The following is a 20,022-nucleotide window of genomic DNA, read 5'->3' as shown; positions in this document are numbered from 1 at the left end:
ATAATGAGAACTCAAGTAATGAGTATAATAAAGCACTTTAAGCTGATCTTAAAAGCAAATCACACAGCCTTGTGGATGAGCCTTATTTTAGATGGAATTGTATAACTTGGAAGCCTAGGAAAACACCCTGTCTTCTTAATGCAGTTAGGCCGAGAGAACTACAGCTAGCAAACTGCACACTCTAAAAGAAGATGTAGTTTGTTATACAAGCACCAGAGGACTGGTGTCTAGGGCCAGACAGAGCTTCTATTTAAAACAGAATATCCAAACCATTTCTAATGTGTCCCAGCTAGGAATCAGGGACTCTTCAAAAGGACGGAAGTGGAGCCATAACAAAAGCAGTCAATTCAGCCAGATGCTGGGGGCTCATGTCTGTAATCTTGGAATCAGAAAGCTGAGATCTGAGGATCACAGTTCAAAGCCAGCCCAGGCAGAAAAGTCTGTGAGATTCTTATTTCCACTACACTACCAAAAAAAGCCAAAAGTGGAGTTGTGGCTCAAGTGATAAAATGCTAGCCTTGAGCAAAAGAAGCTCAAGGTCAGCATTCAGGCCTTAAGTTCAAGCCCCAGAATTGGCACCAACAAAACTAAAACAGCTATGAATTTATAGAGTAGCTTCTTCCTGCCTTAGGACAGATACCATCTGTTGAGTAGCAAGAATGCAGAATAGAAGAAGTTCTAAATGTGTCCCCAAGTAAATTATTTCTTATACCCTAGTTGAGTATTTTGTGCTAAACCCTTCCAGATTCAGTGGAGAGAAGAATTAAGTCTCCTCAGTGGGAGGAGAATTAAGTCAAGGTGTAAGAAGAATTCATTGGATAGGAGATATTATTGTTGCCATTTTTTTTGAAAATCAGTGCTACACATGAAGTATTCATTATTTCTCTTCATTATGATTAACATTAGAGAAGTACAAATTAAAACTACAGTGAATCATTGCATAAGAATAACTAAAATGAAAAACAGTGATAAAGCTATTTCTCCATACTCAGCTAGTGATAAGGTACAGTGGTATATCCGCTCTGAAAACTTGTGTGACAGTTCCTTTCAAAGTTAAAAATGTACTTTTAGTCTTTGCCTAGAGCAGAGATAGTACATCCCCACTCTTCTCTCTTTTGCTGTTTGTTGAAGTTATTTCTATTATCTTTATATAGTTGTATAGAGGGATTTCAGTCCAACAAGCCAGTGCATCTTGGTAAGTGTCACCTCTTCCCTCATCCTCTCTGCTTTTTCAATGTAAAAATATATTTTCTTTCTTTGTAGAAACTGGAAAAGTCCATTGGAATCAATATGGTGCACTATTCTGAAAGGTGACTGAACAATGTAGCTAAGAGGCACAAGGTCCACTCAACATGCTGCTTGCTTCTTCTGCTCAGAACACAATTTTCTCTGACATAAACTTGTAATGTCATTGTATCTGAGGGACCTTCTCTGTCCTCTGTAGTAGAGCTCTGACCTTATCACACTTCTTTCTCCTGTCTCAGATTAAACTAATTACAGAAAGGTTAGCACTTACTACCACTGTCTGATGTTGTTTGCTTATTATTGTACTCCCCCCTCCTCAGTTAAATTTGTGTTCAAATTATTCATCCTTAGGACCTATAACCATCAACTATCCCTGGCAAATTTTTATGGAATGAATGGAAGACTAATGCACCATTCAATAATGGGTCTTCCCCTGTGAGTTTTATAAGTGCATAGGGGTTCAAGAAATATTTGTGACAAAGTTTTCTGGCGTTGAGAATGACAGCTGAATTATTTAATAAGATCTTCAAATAAATTTATTAGCCAGTTCATCTTTGATCTGATTTTGACATCGGATATGTTCCTTCAGCAAGGAAGCCCACACTACCAGTCTCCAGACACAGAGAAAAAAAAAACTCGGCTTGGATTTGCCTTATTTTTTTTATTTCCTGTAAGTTTCAGTAGTGTCCAGAGCTGATTTACATATGAATTCATTGTTTTGAAAATTGTGTTCTTAGATAATAGCGCCTCACCTGGGTGTTCTATGAGTCAGGCTAGGAGAGGATTCTTGCCATTTTCTTACACTTCCCTTTCTGTATGAGATATTGTCCAAAAAAAAAAAAAAAAGAAAACAAAAAAGAAAAAAAAAGGACACACCTTCTTTTCCTTCCTGGACCCACATGCATTAGCATGTCAAGAAAAGGAATCTCTGTCTCATCCTTTAAATCTGGATTTTATCATCTAAATTTAGGACTTTCTTTTCTTGTTGTTTATGAGAACCTGTGATCATTGCCATAAGAATTAGCCAGGAATGCTCTACCTGGGGATGAGTGATAATTGAATACATCACTGAATGACTTCCCTGAGAAGCAGTCCACATTTAGGTAAGTGAGAGGAAGGCCATCAAATGTAGACTGGTCACAAATGCTGATGACACCTGGAGCAGAGACCAGCTGTCCCAGATACATGTCAACTCAAATTGATGACCCACACAGATTGTGAGCAAATACATGATTGTTGTTTTTATTATTTTGTGCTAAGTGATTTGTTACATGCAAAACATGACTGATACACATACTTGAACGTATACCATCCTTTAAAAACTTTTAGCCACAGTAATGTAAAAAGCAGTACTTAGGGGCTGGGAAGGTGGCTCAGTGGTAGAGCGCTTGCCTTGCATGCATGAGGCCCTGGGTTCAATTCCTCAGCACCACATAAGCAAAAAGAAAAAAGCCGGTAGTGGCGCTGTGGCTCAAGTGGTAGAGCGCTAGCCTTAAGTTGAAAAGCTGAGGGGCAGCACCCAGGCCCAGAGTACAGGCCCCACAACCAGACCTTCCCTCCAAAAAAAAGCAGTACTTAAAACTTTCTACTAATTAGGGTTGGGTGAGATGGGGGAGAATGATAAAGGGGTGGCATTGATCAAATGCATTGTGCTTATAAACTGATGCATTAGTTTGAAAACCCTCTGTATAACTACTTGAAGATATTAAATAAAAAAATAAACTTTTCATTAAATATTATCCCAAGATGGCAAATTATATATAAATGTATATGGAAGTATGGGAAAACTGACAATAAGACTGTCAGTGATCTTTATTTTTGTCTTCTGTTCTTTTCTAAGTCTACCAAATTATCTGCAATGAAATTTTAAAACAAAATAGAAGAAGCCAGGTCTACCTTCTAATGATTCCTGGGAAAATTCTGATGAATATGAACATATTTTCATAGGGCTGAAGTTGCTGGATTATAAAAGCCAGAAACATTAAAGGGATTTTCATCCCAAGGCCATTATATCAGATGGAGTTTCAGGGTATCAGAAGGGCTAAATAGTGAAAATCTATGCTTGCAAACTCTTCCATGTAAGCCTTCTCTGGAACATCAATTCATTGTTTCTTTGGCTGTTGTATGTTTCATTCCCTAGTAGGGCAACACGTTCCAATAAAATCCCTTATGCAGGATGTAGTGTTGAGAAGTACATGGAACATGTACTTCTTGGAACATGGAGATACATTAATGTGATCAGAATTTCCTGTTTGTCCTTCCAGAATCATTCTATACTTTATTCTGAGGTTTTGTACTAACAACAGCAAAGACTTTACTGGTAGCTTCTGCCTGGGTTGAGCTGGTAAAAACACTAGGAGACCAGAATCAAGGAGCAGAGTGAAGTTGGCATATTTATTCCTCAGGTCATGTTTAAGGTCACTGTAGTCTTGTGTCCACCAAAATTCAGTGCTTTGTCCAGGCAACTCTGAATTTAACAACTTCTATTTCAAAGTTTCAGGAGCTAATTCTCCACTTCCCCTTTACAAGAATGGGTGCTAAGATTGTTGGTCTGTTTTAGAACACTGAACTTGTCCTGGTACTCTATTTTTTATTATTTTCCCACATCTGCTCACACTTTGGTAAACCATTCTTTGTATGTGTGTCTATCTGTACCAGGGCTTGAACTCAGGGCATTGAATTCTTGCTCAGCTTGTTTGCTCATGGCTGGTGCTCTACCAATTGATTCATAGTTCCAGTATAGCATTTTGCTGTTTAATTGGAGATGGAGTCTCAAGGACTTTTCTGGCTGCACAGGAAAACAAACCCCAAAAACCCAAACAACAATTATCTCTACTTTTCAGCCTTCTGAATAGCTAGCAATACAAGTATGAGCCACCAGTGTCCAGTGGTTCACAAGCTCTCTTTTAACCAGCTCTCCTCAAATTACTCAAGTGAAGTTGGTTATCTATTTATTCTAGGGATCTCTGAGAGGCACTGAAGCCATGCAATACCCTGTGAATCACAGGAAGGGGATAGACACAGCCCTAGAAAAGTCACCTCCTCTCCTTCAATGATGAAGAACTTCCCATGCTTGCCATTACTTCCTACGCTCATTGTAAAAGAGGAACATCATCCATCAAACTGGAGTCATAGGTAATTCTGAGTAACAGGATGACAAAGAGGATAGAAAGTTATTTTCCTTTTTGTATGTTTTAGGAAGTATGGAGAATAGCTTGTGACTTGGGAAGAAAAATAGAATCCTGAAAAAGCGTTCATAAAAAGAATAATACCCATGACAGACAATGTGACAGAGTTAACTGGAGGGGATGCAACATGAAAATCTCACCCGGCCATCACTTGTCAGGAGGATGGAGTCACTCTTTATATCCCTGTGAATCACTCCTTGATTGTGAAGGTATGACAGAGCTCTCAGGACTGACAGACAGACAGTAGCTATCTGTTCTTCATTCATTCTAGAAAGGAAATAGTAGAAGACCAAGAACATTTTCTAATGCTCAAGAGAAGCTATTTCTGTGGGAAACCCTGTGGCTGGCCCATATCAGGACAATATGCAAAGAAAAGGGTGTCTCTGGGCTATGATTTTTAGAACATAAGGCTTGGCGCTGAGAATGATGGTCTAATATTAATCCAAGGAAAGTGACCAAAGTGACCCCACTTGGTCAGCTTTTGAGTTGTAGGTGCAAACACATTTCCAGAGAATTACACCTAAAACCATAGACATAAGGCAAACTTGACTGTATTAAGCCAAAATTAAAGATGTGCTCTCTCCTAGCAGGTTTGTTATAACTTTGATCTTCTATCTCCCCATCTCCACCCAACCACTCCAGATACCCAAAGTGGCGGCATTAGCCATATGAGAATTCAGGAGGATAAAACTCAATTTTAGAATTCTATTGGATGTGTAGAGAAGCTGAGGATCTGTTACTGACAGTGCTGACTTTTAATCAATAGGTATTAGGGAGCTTCCGAGGGCAGGCTGAATGTTAATTCAATGAGAGAACCCTATGATCACAACACTGCAATGCACACATTGGTGGCACCTGGGAGAAGCCAACACCTATAATTTATGAAGAGTTCATAAAAGTCATGTGCCAAGAGGGGAACAATAAACACCTTGTGTTATCTGTCTGATTCATAATAAGAAAAAAATTACCTGGTATGAGTGACAATGTCTGTCAAGGCACCACCTTCTAGAAACTCCATGACCACCCATAGTTCATCACCAACAAGGTAACTATTGTACATGTCAACCACGTTGTCATGGTGGTAATCCCGCATTATCACGACCTGGATGAGTGAGAACGACACTGGTTGACTTGTGAAGGTGAAATCTGGCTGTTGATTCTCTGTGATCACACCTGTACCTGAGAGGTATAGATTGCAGGAGAATTGCTTTGGAAATCTACTATAGACAAAGGGCTAGCTGGGATAGACAAAGGTAGTGAGTAGGATTAAAAAGAATTAAGACAGTTTACATTTGTAGTGGCTGGTCAGTCAAACATTGGAACTACACACACACACACACACACACACACACACACACACACACACAATTGGGATAGGAATAGACAAAAAGAGACTGAAATAAAAACATGTTGAACTACAGCAAGATTTGCACTTAAATTGGACCCTTAGTTGACTATGCTTCCCTTCCTCCCTCCCTCCCTCCCCCCTCCCCCCTCCCTCCCTCCCTCTCTCTCTCTCTCTCTCTCTCTCTTCCTTTCTTTCTTTTCTGATATTTGAGTCCCATAAATGAATGAAAGGAATAATTATTAGAGGAAAGGCTATATGAGACCAACTTAATTTCTCATGAGGAAAAATTATGTATTGAATCTGAGGAATATTTGGTCTGAATACAAAGAATGTATTTGGAAGGGAAAACTAAATGTGATGATATGTTGAATTGAAACCACTCTGTATAGCTAGTTTATGATAATACAAAATAAGCTAAAGAAAGCTGCATATGATATAGGTATAAAAAGTTTAACTTGAAGATGGAACTTCCAGGAACTGCTGCTTTATATCTACTTGCAAAATTTTGGGGTTGTTTATCAATAATTTATATATATATCTAATGTCCATATTATAATAATCAATTTTGGGGTTGTAAATTTCAAGATGAGAAATAGTGACTAGGGAAGATGCTCAAATCCCATTCACCTTGAACTTACTGTGAGATCTGGAATCTGCTAGACAGGATTTAAATCCCAGATCTGCTGTCAACTTATATGATCCTGAGCTAGTCACTTAACTTATCTGAGTTCAGATTTCCTTGATCCACTGGTAATGGCCTCTTTCTGCTTCATAGGGTTGCTTGCTGAGAGGTCACACTAGTCTACTGCTTAACACAGTGGCTGACACACATAAAACACTAGAAGAGAACTAGAAGACTAGAAGAGAACATTGCAGTGGATTAGTTTTGCTTTTCTATTTTCAATATGTTTTTATGTCTTCATAAACATACATGTGCTACTTTTTGAAGCGAGAAATACATATTCTATTGGACCGAGAGGATGATCCCAAACACACCATTTACCTCATTAAAAAGTAGCTCTCGTCGTTGCTGCTTTCGAAGATCCATTTTCTTCACTGCTACTTGTTTCCCTGTGTGTTTCTCTGTTGCAATGCATACAATGCCTGTTGACCCTTCTCCGATTTTGATGAAGTTATCCAAGTATTCCCTGGGGTCTCCTGGACTGACCACAAGTTGCAGCGCAGCCCGGAACTGTTCATGGGATACTCTGGAGGGTTGCTGGTCTGAGGAGGAGCCCCAGCTGGGCGGGGGATAGGTGCTGGATGAGATGCTGAGAGAGCTCAGGTAAGATGCTGTAGACATGTACTGGGAACTGGTCTGCAAGGAAGGATGTTGGTACAGGGTAGCTTTGTGGTACCCAGAAGGGTACTGGTGGCTGCTCGAGGGGTAGCCTGCTTTGCTTTGACTTTGAGGTAGTTTGGTGGGGCCCCTGGGATAGGTGTCGGACCCTGACAGTGGAGGACTGAGGACCATCTGTGCTCGATCATAATCCACCTGGGAAGACAGGCATGAATGGACAACAGTCACATGCTAGATACAAGGTAAAACCAAACCAACAGGTGGCAGAATGAACACCAAAAGGTGAAGAGAAAACCTAGCTGGGACACTGTCAGTGAGTGAGCACCTACTTAACCTTGTGCACCACAGAAGTGTTCTATAGAGAGAGCTCTCTAGAGAGTCGGATATCGTTTTCACATTTCTATGCATGTACACAATGCATGCCAACCAATCTCTCTTTCTCCTTATCACTCTCCCATACCCTCTTTCTTCATACAATTTCAGCAAGTTTCACTGCTCTGTTTTCATGCATGCCATCGATCTCATTTGACCAAACTAATTATTTTGACCATCTTGCACAGCACCCTTTCTCCCAACAGAGCTCACAGAGAGGTGTTTTAATTCAAGCGTGCCTTATTCAAGATGCACTTGCTACTCTACTCAGGAAGCCCTTCTATTCAGGAATGAAAGCCCTCCATCTCTCATTAGAAGACAGTGTTCAGCCAGCATTTAGGGGAGACATTCAAACTCAGATGCCTTTTCCCATACTTCAGATTTTGCATCCTTGAAGTGTGTGTGTGTGTGTGTGTGTGTGTGTGTGTGTGTGTGTGTGTGTGTGTGTGTGTGTGTGTGTGTTAGGTAGAAGGGAAAAGGCTAAAAGCGTCAACAGAGTATCTCTGCCTTGTCACTCATCACTTGCTCTAGCTTTCTTCAGGTCCTTCTCATGAGGGCACTTGAAAATTCTACCAAGAGCTAGCTAGAAATAGAAGCCTTCAGCCAAAAGCCATGTGAACCACCTTGGAAGGGGATTCTAGCCCTTAGATACTTTGCCCTGGATGACATCTTGACTGAAACCTCAGGAGAGATACTAAGACAGAACTAACTAGCTCAGCCTTTCCAAACACCTGGCATACATAAATTTTGATATAGTGAATAGTTTGAAATATCTTATTTTTGGAGGGCTGGGAAATGGGGATTTGATGAACAGTAATACATTCTGTTTTGTGAGACAGTTTGTTTTAGAACTCAAGTTCATAGTTTGTGATAGGATGCCTGATCAGAGAAATCGTGAGATGATAAATGCTTACAATTGTTTTAAACTATGAAACTTTGCAATATTTTTACATAGTAATAGATATAACTGACACAAGAAAAGAAATCAAGAGTTCTGATATAACCACATTAAACTTGATAGAAGAATTAAACATCCATGAGGAAATGTTCCCTGCTCCAAGTCCAGGAAAAATTTAAGGCTAAAAATAAAAACCTGAGTAGGTGGTATTAAACTTTGAAGCTAGAAAAGACAGCCCATACACTTGAACATCTAGAGACCAGAAAGAACAGGAGGAGGACCTTGAGAAAGATATAAAAAGTAGTGGCCATATTATACCAAGGTAGCAAAGGCAGCAGTGGAAGGAGTAACAACTCTCATCATGTGCAACTGAGAAAAGAAGAGCAATGAGGCATGGCTTTCAATGGATCTTGGGAGACACTGTAAAGAAGGTAAGTGATTTAAGGTCCTAACCCATCATACTCTACCAAAGGAGAGAATAAATGGTAACTGTAATATTAGTAAAACGAGTTACCATTTATTGAAGATGCCCAAAGTGCTGGTGGCATGGATATTCCTGCATATGAATCCTCAAGACAATCAGGCAAAATACTTTTGAATGCAACATATTAAATATATTGTTTCCATTTCCTGGAGTTCATTTCAATAAAGATCATTTTACGTGATCATATGGCACATAGTTATTGAGCCCTTGTGATCCTCTCCTAAGACTATCCCACTTTGGTGTCACTGTGTGAATGTTTCTAGTGCTGTTTAGTTAATCGTGTCCAAACGTGTAAATTTTTGTCTTTTCCTATCAATTGGGTTTACCTGTAGATTTGTATTTTTTATTGTACTGTTTGTAGTTCTTATTTTTTCCCCTTTGGTTTATTCTCTTTTGTTGCTGTTTTTGATTTCTGTACCCTTTGTCTTATATATAGGTTTATCTGATTTGGGGAGGGGAAGGGTAAACATAGAAATAGTGGGAACCAGCCGGGCGCTGGTGGCTCACGCCTGTAATCCTAGCTACTCAGGAGGCTGAGATCTGAGGATCGCGGTTCAAAGCCAGCCCGGGCAGGAGAAACCGTGAGACTCCTATCTCCAATAAACCACCAGAAAAAAACCGGAAGTGGCGCTGTAGCTCAAGTGGTAGAGCGCTCGCCTTGAGCTGAAGAGCTGAGGGACAGCGCAGGCCCAGAGTTCAAGCCCCACGACCGACAAAAAAAAAAAAAAAAAAAAAAAAAAAAAAAAAAAAGAAATAGTGGGAACCAATTCAGAAGTGATACACTTTGTGGGAAATGAACTATACTTGGGAAACAGGAGGGAAGAAACTGGAAGAAAATGAGGGAGGGGGTGGCACTGTTAAAAAAAATGTACTCATTATCTGATTTATGTAACTGTAACCCCTCTGTATATCACCTTTACAATAAAATTCTTTTCACAAATAAAAATGTTCACTAAAAATAACATGTTGTATTTAAAATACTGTATATTAGAAAAAGGCTGATTCATGTGTTCATGTATACACAGTAAAGATGTGTAGGAGTGAAATAAATATTAGGGTAATTAAACAACTGAGTTGTTGCTTTAAATACAGTTCTCATTAGCCAGCAAGGCCAGTGGCAAGGTGAAGGGAGATCTTTGACTTTTATATTCTCAGAGGCATGTCTTGGAACCTGAAGCAAGCTATCACCTTCCTGTGTTTTTCTTACAGAATTTGCTCTGTACTTGCAACAAAATTGTATTCCTTCTCCACGAGCCAGTCTCACTGATCTCTGTAGATATATTACAGACAGGAAAGCTGTATCCTTTAGGAATCATAAACACTGCTTCACACAGCATTAGGCCCCATTCTCCCTCCATCTCTTGTCAGGCAGCATTATTAGGGTCAACTCTGAACAGCCAGCTTGTGGCATACAGAAGAGGACGCCTACCTGCATGAAGAAGACAATTTTTGGTTACAGGAAGAAAGCAGAGTTGTTTGCTGGGAGCTAAATGTCATTGAAATTAGGTCTTGGTGACAAAAAGCTGCAATTGGTTCTCATAGCTTGCTGGTAAGAGGTACAGATTCTTTAAGCAAGGAGGAAGAACCACTGCTATAAAAGACAATTTTTAGAATCAAACTTGATTTACTCAAAGCAGAATTAACTGTTCTGCTCAGGTGAGGGAATATATACTCTGACTTTGTGAAGAAGTGTAGGAGAGATGCTGTTTGGGGCATCACTGAACTGTGGCCATCATTTGGGTTATAACCAATCAGCTTTGGATACCAGAGGAATATTATTCCAGACCCACAGATTTCTGACAGGCTTTGGTCTTTTTTATTTTTTTAACTCCAGGAATCAATTAAGTAGCAACTCATCAAGTTTTCTTATTGGTAAAAGTGAGATGCTGCGGGGAAAATGCTGTCATATTCATGATAGGATCATACAACCCCATTCTTCTTCTCCTCAGGTCTGACCTGTACTCCCAGTAGAAGGCTTCTGGAAATCCTAGCTGCTCAGCACACTGGCAGCACAGGCCTGCTTTCTTGCTTTCCTTCCCACTTCTACCATGACTTGTCGCCTACATACCAGGTATAACCAAGACCGAGTGCCTTTTCTTCTTATAAAAATGCTCTGACATTTTCCTGGGAACCCAAGTAGGGACTTTTCCCATGGAATGATTGCTCTAATAAACACTAAGGTTAATAATGGTCATCACTGCCTTCCACGTTTCAGAGACTCTTTCAAGTACTCAATGAACATTATTGTATTTATACCTCAAGTTAGGCAATAGGCCCCATAATTGTTCTATTTTACTGGAAAGGGGATTGAGGCACAGAGTGTTTAAGTAGGACACATAAAGGTCCAGAGTTCATTCAGAAGTTAGAATGAAGATTAAATCACAGTCAGAATCACATTAGCACCTGGGCCCTGTGTAAGTTCACAGAGATATGCTTCCATGATAAGTGAGAGAGATGGTCAAGATATAAATGAGCAAAGTGTACACCAACAACTGCAGAGATTAAGGCTTACTCAGGATGCTTCAGTATGGGGTGGGGAAGTAGAGGAAAAGATGTGTGAGGAAAGAATTCTGCGCAGCCTGGAGCAAGATATAAAAATTGGGCCAGAAAATGATGGATGATAATGATTAGGAGAATGGGACTGAAGACATTTTCATTTTAAAAATAGTTTTGGCATAGAGAAATCAGCTCAAATTATTTTTAAAAAAAATACTGAACAACTATACACATAATTCATCATTTCAATTTCTGCATCGGTCAAAGCAAAACTTTGTATTTTGTCATATTTATGTCCAAACTTTCTTTAATGCTTTTTTTTTTTTGAGGAAGAAAGGCCAAGCTGCTTTTCTGGGATGAGGCTTCCTCCTCATTTACATGGTTCTTGAACACATTTACAGTTATTTAATTGTCCTCTTCGAAGTTGCCTTTCTCAAGATAGTCTCTATGTGGAAGTAGGTGAAACATAAATGATGAATCTGTTTTTCTATTCTCTTTTATATATGCAAAGGAGTCAAGCTTGAACTCTGTAACCTTTCCTCCAATCTAAAGAAAGCTGGCACGGACTTCATATGAGTATCTTCTCCATGCTACTGTGAGAAAGATGTGGATCTAATTATTTAGCCAGATGACAATGCAGTGGTGTTGGACCAGTGAAAAGGATGCTATTAAATAAGTGAATCCAATATATCTGTCATTGTCCACGCTCAAAATCATTTCCAAGGAATTTACATATCTGGTTTATCCTTGCCAGACCTTATCACAAGGGTTTTTATATGCTGACTAGGAGTAGAAAACTGCCATGTAGAAGAGAAAACACTAGAGAAACCATCAAGACTATCCCTATTCCTCTAGAAAAAAAAATAATCTTGTGCTGTGTGAAAACATAACTCCTAAGGAATTGAGCCAGGAGTCCACATAGTTTAAGGAAAGATTTCCATATGGCAGGATGTAATCAGAGAAGCTAGATCAATTGTTTTGTAAATGATTGTCCAGGCTGCCAAACTGCTTAGCTCCAGTCTTATGAGGGCACTCATGATCATCGAAAATCAGATATATGTGGAGGGGAAATTCTCTCTGCAAGAATCATTAAAAATACTGGCAGCATGAATAAGTCATCACAGCCACAGTTTCCTTCCTTTTGGAAGTGGTTAATAATGCACCATTATTTTTCAGTTGCCAGGACTTAATTCTTATAGAAATGTGCTTTTTCATGTCTCTACTCAAAATGTAAAAAAAGGAGAAAAAGGCTGTGTTATAAGGGAATAAATAATTCCCAGTTCAGCCTTCTACAATAAGTGCAACATCTCCAAGGATAGGGTCAGACATAGGCTTGCGATGTATCAAAATTATAAATAATTATAGCAATGAATTCATTTAATCAATCAATTTCAGCATAGTGCGCTGGGGAGGACAGGATATAAAACTCCTCACAGCTATCAATTGCTCCGATTACGACTGGCTGTCAGCCAGAATTCCCCTGATCCATGTTAGTTAAATGCACATTAATCTGAATTTGGCAGTGTAATCAAGGACCCAACTGAACTGTGAAATTGAATTCTGCAGTAGAACATCCTTTGACCATTTTATGCCAAGGCTTGGGGAAAAAAAAATCCTTAGCAAGGGGGAGGGTGGGAGAAAGAAAAGAAGAAAAATAATCCTGTCACAGCATCTATTTGTCACCGTGGCCTTCTGCACTGACAACAAGGAGACCATAGATGGATGATGCCAGGACTTGGGTGTACCAGGTGGCCACGGTGGGAGACTGCACCCATAGAATGGAGACTATGGAATGTTCTGTGAAGGATGGAGAGTTACAGAGATAGGAGGCAGATGCTTCCAGTGCTTGCACGTAATGCTCCAATACACTTTTTCTGGAGCATAATAAAACAAGAGATAGCTCATTTCTAAAGAAGAAAGAAAGAAAGAAAAAAAGGAAAGAAAGAAGGTAGGAAGGAAAGAAAGAAAGAGAGAGGGGGAGGGAGAGAGGGAGGGAGGGAAAGAAAAAAAAAGAAGGAAAGAAAGAAAGCTTTAAAAAGAAGCCAGATTGAGTGCTACTTATTGCTCAGCATAAATCAAAGGTGAGATAAAAAGCAGATCACAGTGCTCTATTATCTGACCATACAAAGGACATTTTAAATGTTCCTGACTTGACTCAGAGGAAGATGTTAACAGGGACAGCCTTGGATTTGGGAAGCTTGCAAGAGCTCCAGGGAGAATCACTAATTTGCTTCCTCAAATGAAACATTTGAGACTGATAATTAGGGAAAGGGGATACATTAAGTTTCATGGCCCTCTAGCTGTGCTTTGCAATTCCAGTGTTCCCCCCCACCCCCAACCTCCACTGGCAGGAAACACAATGCATGGGAGGTGATTCCACCATCCACTCGTCACTATGCCTTGGGGTGAACAGCCTGGCCTGTAGCCAACAAGCTAATCTGGTAGGTCTCCACCCTTGGGTAGCCAGTCTCTGCTACTCTGACCAAGGTGGCTGCTGACAAGAGCTCAAGTCTATCTTATTGTAGGGTCTTAAGGAATTATTTTATCTCCAATTGCATCCAAACTTTGATTTGTCCCCAGCCACAATTATGTGCAAAATGGAGCAGCTCTATTTCCTAGTAAATATTTTACATGCTCCCTAGTTGGATGACAAAGGGGATACAGTACACTATTTCAATGTATACATAATAAAAGAGAGAAGTATGTACGATCATTGATAAGGCATAAAGATCATGGGCTGGCCTTGGTAGCCTCTAAAAAATCTGATGTGGGGGTGCTTCAGAAGGAGGTTAACTTCTGGATGGTTGGGTTGGACACACTGTCTGGATTTCCAAATGGCATGTAGCAGAAAGCTATCCACCATGTTGAGCATTTTGCCGGAAAAATCCTGCAGCCATATATCAGCTTCCCATTTTAGGCATGTATGAACGTATACCTAATGATATTAAGTTTGGAGAGTCATTTTACTTCCTTGTCTTACAAAAATATATGACAAAAGCATGCTGAAGGAGTTCAGAAAAGCAGTTCATGACCTCTGCAAATAGGCAAGGCCCAGTTCTACGAAGAAACAACCAAATCTAAGATCAGCATGCACAAGCATACTATTTTTTTCAGGCTCTCTCTCCACCTCTGAAATGGCATATCCAATTAACCCCCCACAGTTGCTGTTCCAGACTCCTAGAATGCATTCTTTTAAAGAGCAGATTGCTCTGACCTGCCATCCCTCACTGCCTGGAGCTTGTGGAAGGACTCTGAACTTGTGAGAATTGACTCCAAATACTGTTCAAATGTGTCAGGGCCTCTGGGAGAGCTGGAGGATTGGCAATACTCGCTGAGATTCATTTAGTTTTAAGTTTAGTAATGGAGAAACCCACTCATAACAACCAAATTACCACATACTTTGAACCACAAGAGCTTTTATAGGAAGATGTATCATGCAGAGAACCTGGAAAGTCTCCATCAGCAAAGGCAGATATCAAGATGTGGCACTGAGTCACCTGGGATGCACTATGAATCTTAAGTGTGCATCCTATAGGAGCCCTTACATAAGGAAAATAAATCTAAAGGCAATAAATAAAAGTGATTCTCTTTTCTCTTTCAGATTTTTAGTGTAGCCCACCAGGCCTCAGTAGAATTATCATTTCATAGTACATCGAACCCCAACGGGTCTCTGAAAGGATCCTCAATAGAAAAAGAGCAGTGGCTGAATCTGTCATGTGCCACAAGAAATGAGTCACTGAATCAAGAAGACTAAACATACTCTATCGATTGCTTTTCCTTGCAGAGAAAGAAAAATGGTAGCTACTGAAAGGTAGAAACTATTGCTCAGGTGACCTCAAGAAGAAGGCTTGGGAATCAGGCCATACTTTTCTTTGCATCTATCATTCTTTACTCAGTGTCCCTATACATGCCACCTCTGTAGGTCACCTAGAGACGTAGCCTTGGTCACTGTTGCAGCCCCATGCAGAAGAGGTGGTGAGGTGAGCTGGAGTTGTGGGTAGGATATAGTGCTCACTGTAGCCGCTGGTTGCTAGGGAAGGTTTGTGAGTTTCATTTCCATTGGACAGAGTATAGAAAACATTGGTAGTGAAGCTGCGGTCCTCAGGCCAACTCAGACGGTGAGATTTGTGCATTCCCTTGAGGTAGGCACTCAGCTACTCTGTAACCCACACATCTCTAAAGGGAAGATAGTCCAATGTTTGAGTCATGTGTATGTTGCAAATAGGTAAAGATTACACAAAGAAACCATTCCCGTTGCTGGCATTAGAAGATTGGTTACATGTTTCCCAACAAGAAATATTCCTGGTCATTCAACGTGTTTACTTGTAGACTTATAGGCACATTCTGGTTACCACAGACAACGGAAACCATGCAGCCTATGTTTCTTTAGCTCTGACTTACTTTGCTTAATATAATTTTTTTCCAATTCTTTCCAGTTCCTTAGGAATGGTACCATATCATTCTTTCTGATGGATGAGTGGAATTCCATTGTGTAAATGCACTGAATGAAATGAATAAACAAACAAGCAAACAAATAAATAAATAAACACACACTGGGACATGATAAATTATAGAGGACCCTCGTCATTCACATACAGATGCCAAAGGAGGATATGTATAGGAGTGGTGGACAAAGGCTCAATCTGTATGTACAGATGATCATAGAAAATAATGTTCTATGAAATGAACTCCAAGAAAAAGGCAGATATTTTTCAGTTGCCATTGTTACTGTTTTTGTTTTCTTTTGCTTTTGTCTTGTTTGTTAGTTTGTATTTGGAAGGGAAAAAGAGGGCACATAAAAGGTAGAACATAGATGAATGAATACAACAGTGACACTCACTAGACACTATGTGGGAAATGAACTGGATATCTTATGGATGGGGAGGGGAGGGAAAGATTGGAAGAGAGTGATGGAAAGGGAGACATGGTTTAAAGAAGAATTGTATTCATTACTCATTAATTGGTTCATATAACTGTAACCCCTTTGTATATCAACTCTACAATAACACTAAAAAAGAAATATTCCTGGGAATAAGGTCTACTGCGAAGTGCTTGTCATGTTTATTACCCTTATTTAATCCTCATGAGTAAGGACTAAAATTCACTGTACAGATGAAGTAATAGACATAGAGAGCGTCATATAGCTCATAAGGGCTCAATCTTGGAATAAAATTCAAGAACTTGTATTCTTCCATAATGAGTGAAAAAAATGATTTTCTGATTATCGTGCACATGTGTGTGTGTGTGTGTGTGTGTGTGCGTGCGCGCGTGTGCGTGTGCGCGCTGCTACTATGACTTGAGTTCAAGGGGCCTGGGTACTTTTTCTTAGCTTTTTAGCTTAAGGCTTTCCTTTACCATTTGAGCCACACCTCTACTTCCAGCTTTTTGCTGGCTAGAGACAAGATTCTGACTTTCCTGATTAGGCTGGCTTTGAATAGTGATCCTTAAATCTCAGCCTCTTGAGTGGCTAGAATTACAGATGTAAGCCACTGGTGCCCAGTGTCTGACTATCTTAAAGAAAAAAAAAAGATCAAACAAGATTATCACTTAAGGTAAAAAAGTGTGCAAGAAAGTACTAGGGATCTTTTCGCCTAATGGTTCCTTCACCGCTTGTGGTTTCAGTTTTTTTGTGTTTTTAAAAAAAATGTTTGTTTTATTGTCAAAATGATGTACAGAGTGGGTACAGTTACACAAGTAACTGTCAAATTTGTCAAATTTGTTACCTCTTCCCTCATTTTTCTCCTACTTTCCCTCCCTCGACCCCCAAGTTGTACAGATCATTTCCAGCATGTTGTCTTGTATATATGGCTGTTGCATTGGTTCCCTCCTTGTCCTTTGTCTCACCATTCTGTTGTTCCCCTTCCCTTCCCTAATTCAAATAAATATACAATACCAGGGTACCAGAATGTGGCCTAGTGGTAGAGTGCTTGCCCAGCATGAATGAAGTCCTGGGTTCGATTCCTCAGTACCACATACACAGAAAAAGGCATAAGTGTGGCGCTGTGGCTTAAGTTGTAGAGTGCTAGCTTTGAGCAAATGAAGGTCAGGGACAGTGCCCAGACCCTGAGTTCAAGCCCCAGGACTGGCAAAAAAAAGAGACCAGTTTCAGTTTTACTCCTAGCTCATACTAGGGAACTTGATGATAATTCCATTCTACCAATACCAGAAAGTAGAGAGTGTTTCTTATGCATTCCAAATTCATCCCTGAACTTTTGCCTGTTCTCTACCAGCAAGGTCAGGGCTGCTGGCAATGTGTGACTATGTCTTAAGACTTCATATCCACTTTTCTCCCTCTTCAGTTTTCTTCTGGGGAAGTAGGAATGTTCTAGACACAAAGACTTTTGAATCCGAGGGATGTGGTTTTAAATCCAGAGAGAGCTATTGACGTTCATATTCTAAAGAATGTCTTAGTCTTGATGTCTCAGCTTCCTCAACTGCAAAACCTGGACTCTTCTAGACCTGTTGTAAGGACTAAACTAAGTGCCTGCAAAATGTTTCTCACCAAGTTTAGAACATAGTGAATTTATCATCTGTCTATGTGCTACATACAGACATGTAAGTTACATGTCTTAATAATTAAGCTATTCTAACTCATTAACTTATTTAACCCTCACAACCATGATGAGGCAGAAGTTGTCTTTCTCTTCACTTAATAGATAAAGAAGAGTGGGAACAATTGAGCAAATTTACTCACCTAGTTAATAAGTGGTAATGATTTGGACCAAAACTCACGTGGTTTGTCTCCAAAAACTCTACCTTCAAATATCCTCAAATATGTTTTGTGATCTACTGCTGATGGAGCATTTGGTGGTATCCAGATCCATTAGAGCTAATTTGGGGCGCTACAGGAAAGGAGGGTGATTCTAGCATCTAGTGAGTAGAGGCCAGAGATACTGTTAAATACCTTACAATGATGAGAGCCCTTCATCACAATGACTTACCAGGTGCAAACTGGGATCAACAGGGCCAGGGTTGAGAAACCTTACTGCTAAATGAAACAGGATGATGCAAACTAATTGCTGAATTCTCTGCTAATTTAATTGCTAATGCAACTTCATTTCTTCAAGTATTAGAGAGTGGAACAGAGGTGGATTGAAGGGTTGGTTCTCTCAAAAGTTGCCCTGTGCAATCAGGTTTGTAGTCCATATCTAGTGAAGGACTGAAATTTCAAGATTTGGATCTTAGTTCTGTGAGGACTTGATGACCAGGTTAGTTCAGAGCCTTCTCATCAGTAAAATGAAAACATAAACTTCTGTGTGACTGGGCCATGGGAGTCAGGAAAGCAATATAGGATGTGAGTTTCTGATGAACTGGAGCAACTGTTATGACACTAGGGGTTTCTCAGTGGTTACAGCCCAGGTAAGGAATGCAAGTGTTGGGCCAACACCAAGACCCATGAACCAACAGCAGCCTTGGAAAGCATCCAATTGGCAACATCAAATGCATGGAGACAGTACTGCTGGTCAGCTACCCTGACTGTGAGGCAGATATATCTGCAGTGAATAGGGGAAAGCATTCTCCCTCCACATTGGGCAATCTTGACAGCATGAGATGTATAGGGTATTTTTAGTTCGGTTCGGCTTTTCTTCTCCACTTCAAGGTTTCATCTGCTCAGTTCTGGGAGTGGGGGTGGGGGTGGGGGAGAGTAGAAAGTGTTAATATCAACAGATTCTCCAGCATTTTTCATTTCTGTCATGCTAACATGGAAATTTGGGAGGTAGGTACATTTCATTGAAGTTTTTTTTTCTTTTTCTTTTAAACAGTAAATTATCATTAATGTTTCAAATTTTCTTTAGGCTCAAATATAAGCCCCCCCCATCTCTCTCACACACACACACTCACTCACTCATCCCTCATTCCCCCTTCTTATTTTTCTCCATCTAGAGGTTTATATGGGTTTTGTGCTTTCTCTCCTATGTGAACATCATATCCACACTCCTCTAAAGAGTTCTATGAGGCAAAGCCAAATTATCTGAGTCGTGATTGCTATTTCTTGCCTCAGCTGGAAAGCCAATGTGATTGCTAGATTTTTAAGAGTATGGTTCTGAAGACACAGTCCCCTAGTTCTTTTTTAGAGAGATGTTATATTTTTAATCAAGTCAACGTCTTAATTATCAACATGCTTCCTACCTCCTGCCCTCCCACAAAAACCTGCTCCTGAAATTTTTAGCTGTTTTCTTGTGCTATCCAGAGAATGGCTTGGCTCCTTTGGAAACCTGGCTAATAAGAGCTGAAAACTCCCAGCAAATATTCTCAGAGGGTAAATTTGCTGCTATTTTTTTTGTCCTGAGGTGCAATATTCCTGCATTATTTCTGGCTGTGACAAAGCTAGAATTCAGGACAGAATTGTATTCTGAAGCTTGTGCCTGCCTTCCTCTTCTTCCTTTTAGCCTATAAAATTCTGGTGACCACTAGGATTTATCATGATTTTTACTGGCAAATTTAGATAAGCTCCTGAAATAATATGGGACCATATATTAGAAAGGTGCTAGATTGGGGAAAAATATCAGGCTTAGATTCTTGTCCGCAGCCAGCTATGAATGTTTCAATATACCATGTGACTCTATGGACTACAGTTTCAGCCTCTTTGAAATAAGTAGTAAGAGACTGTTGGAGACTATGTTAAGTCCCCAAAGCCTCTAAGGGATTGGACTAATGGGGAAAAAAATTAAATGGGTGGGGCCTGTCCTA

General features: G+C 39.9%; 1 protein-coding gene across 5 annotated transcripts in view; it reads right to left on the bottom strand.

The window, feature by feature from the left end:
- Positions 1 to 20,022, bottom strand: part of Pak5 (p21 (RAC1) activated kinase 5) — a 206,341-nt gene that overhangs the window by 9,441 nt on the left and 176,878 nt on the right. For all 5 annotated transcript variants that reach the window (XM_070006754.1, XM_070006758.1, XM_070006756.1 and 2 more), the window contains 3 exons: positions 6,785 to 7,276; positions 5,402 to 5,535; positions 4,574 to 4,700 (listed from right to left, as the gene is read on the bottom strand). In XM_070006754.1, coding sequence (XP_069862855.1) covers positions 4,574 to 4,700; positions 5,402 to 5,535; positions 6,785 to 7,276 — 753 coding nt within the window. The remainder of the gene's footprint in view (positions 1 to 4,573; positions 4,701 to 5,401; positions 5,536 to 6,784; positions 7,277 to 20,022) is intronic.

The sequence above is a fragment of the Dipodomys merriami genome, unplaced genomic scaffold (assembly GCF_024711535.1).
Source record: "Dipodomys merriami isolate MVZ:Mamm:240054 unplaced genomic scaffold, mDipMer1.0.p SCAF_7, whole genome shotgun sequence".
NCBI lineage: Eukaryota > Metazoa > Chordata > Mammalia > Rodentia > Heteromyidae > Dipodomys > Dipodomys merriami.
Note: the sequence above shows the minus strand (reverse complement) of the source record. Positions and strands in the feature narration are given on the sequence as shown.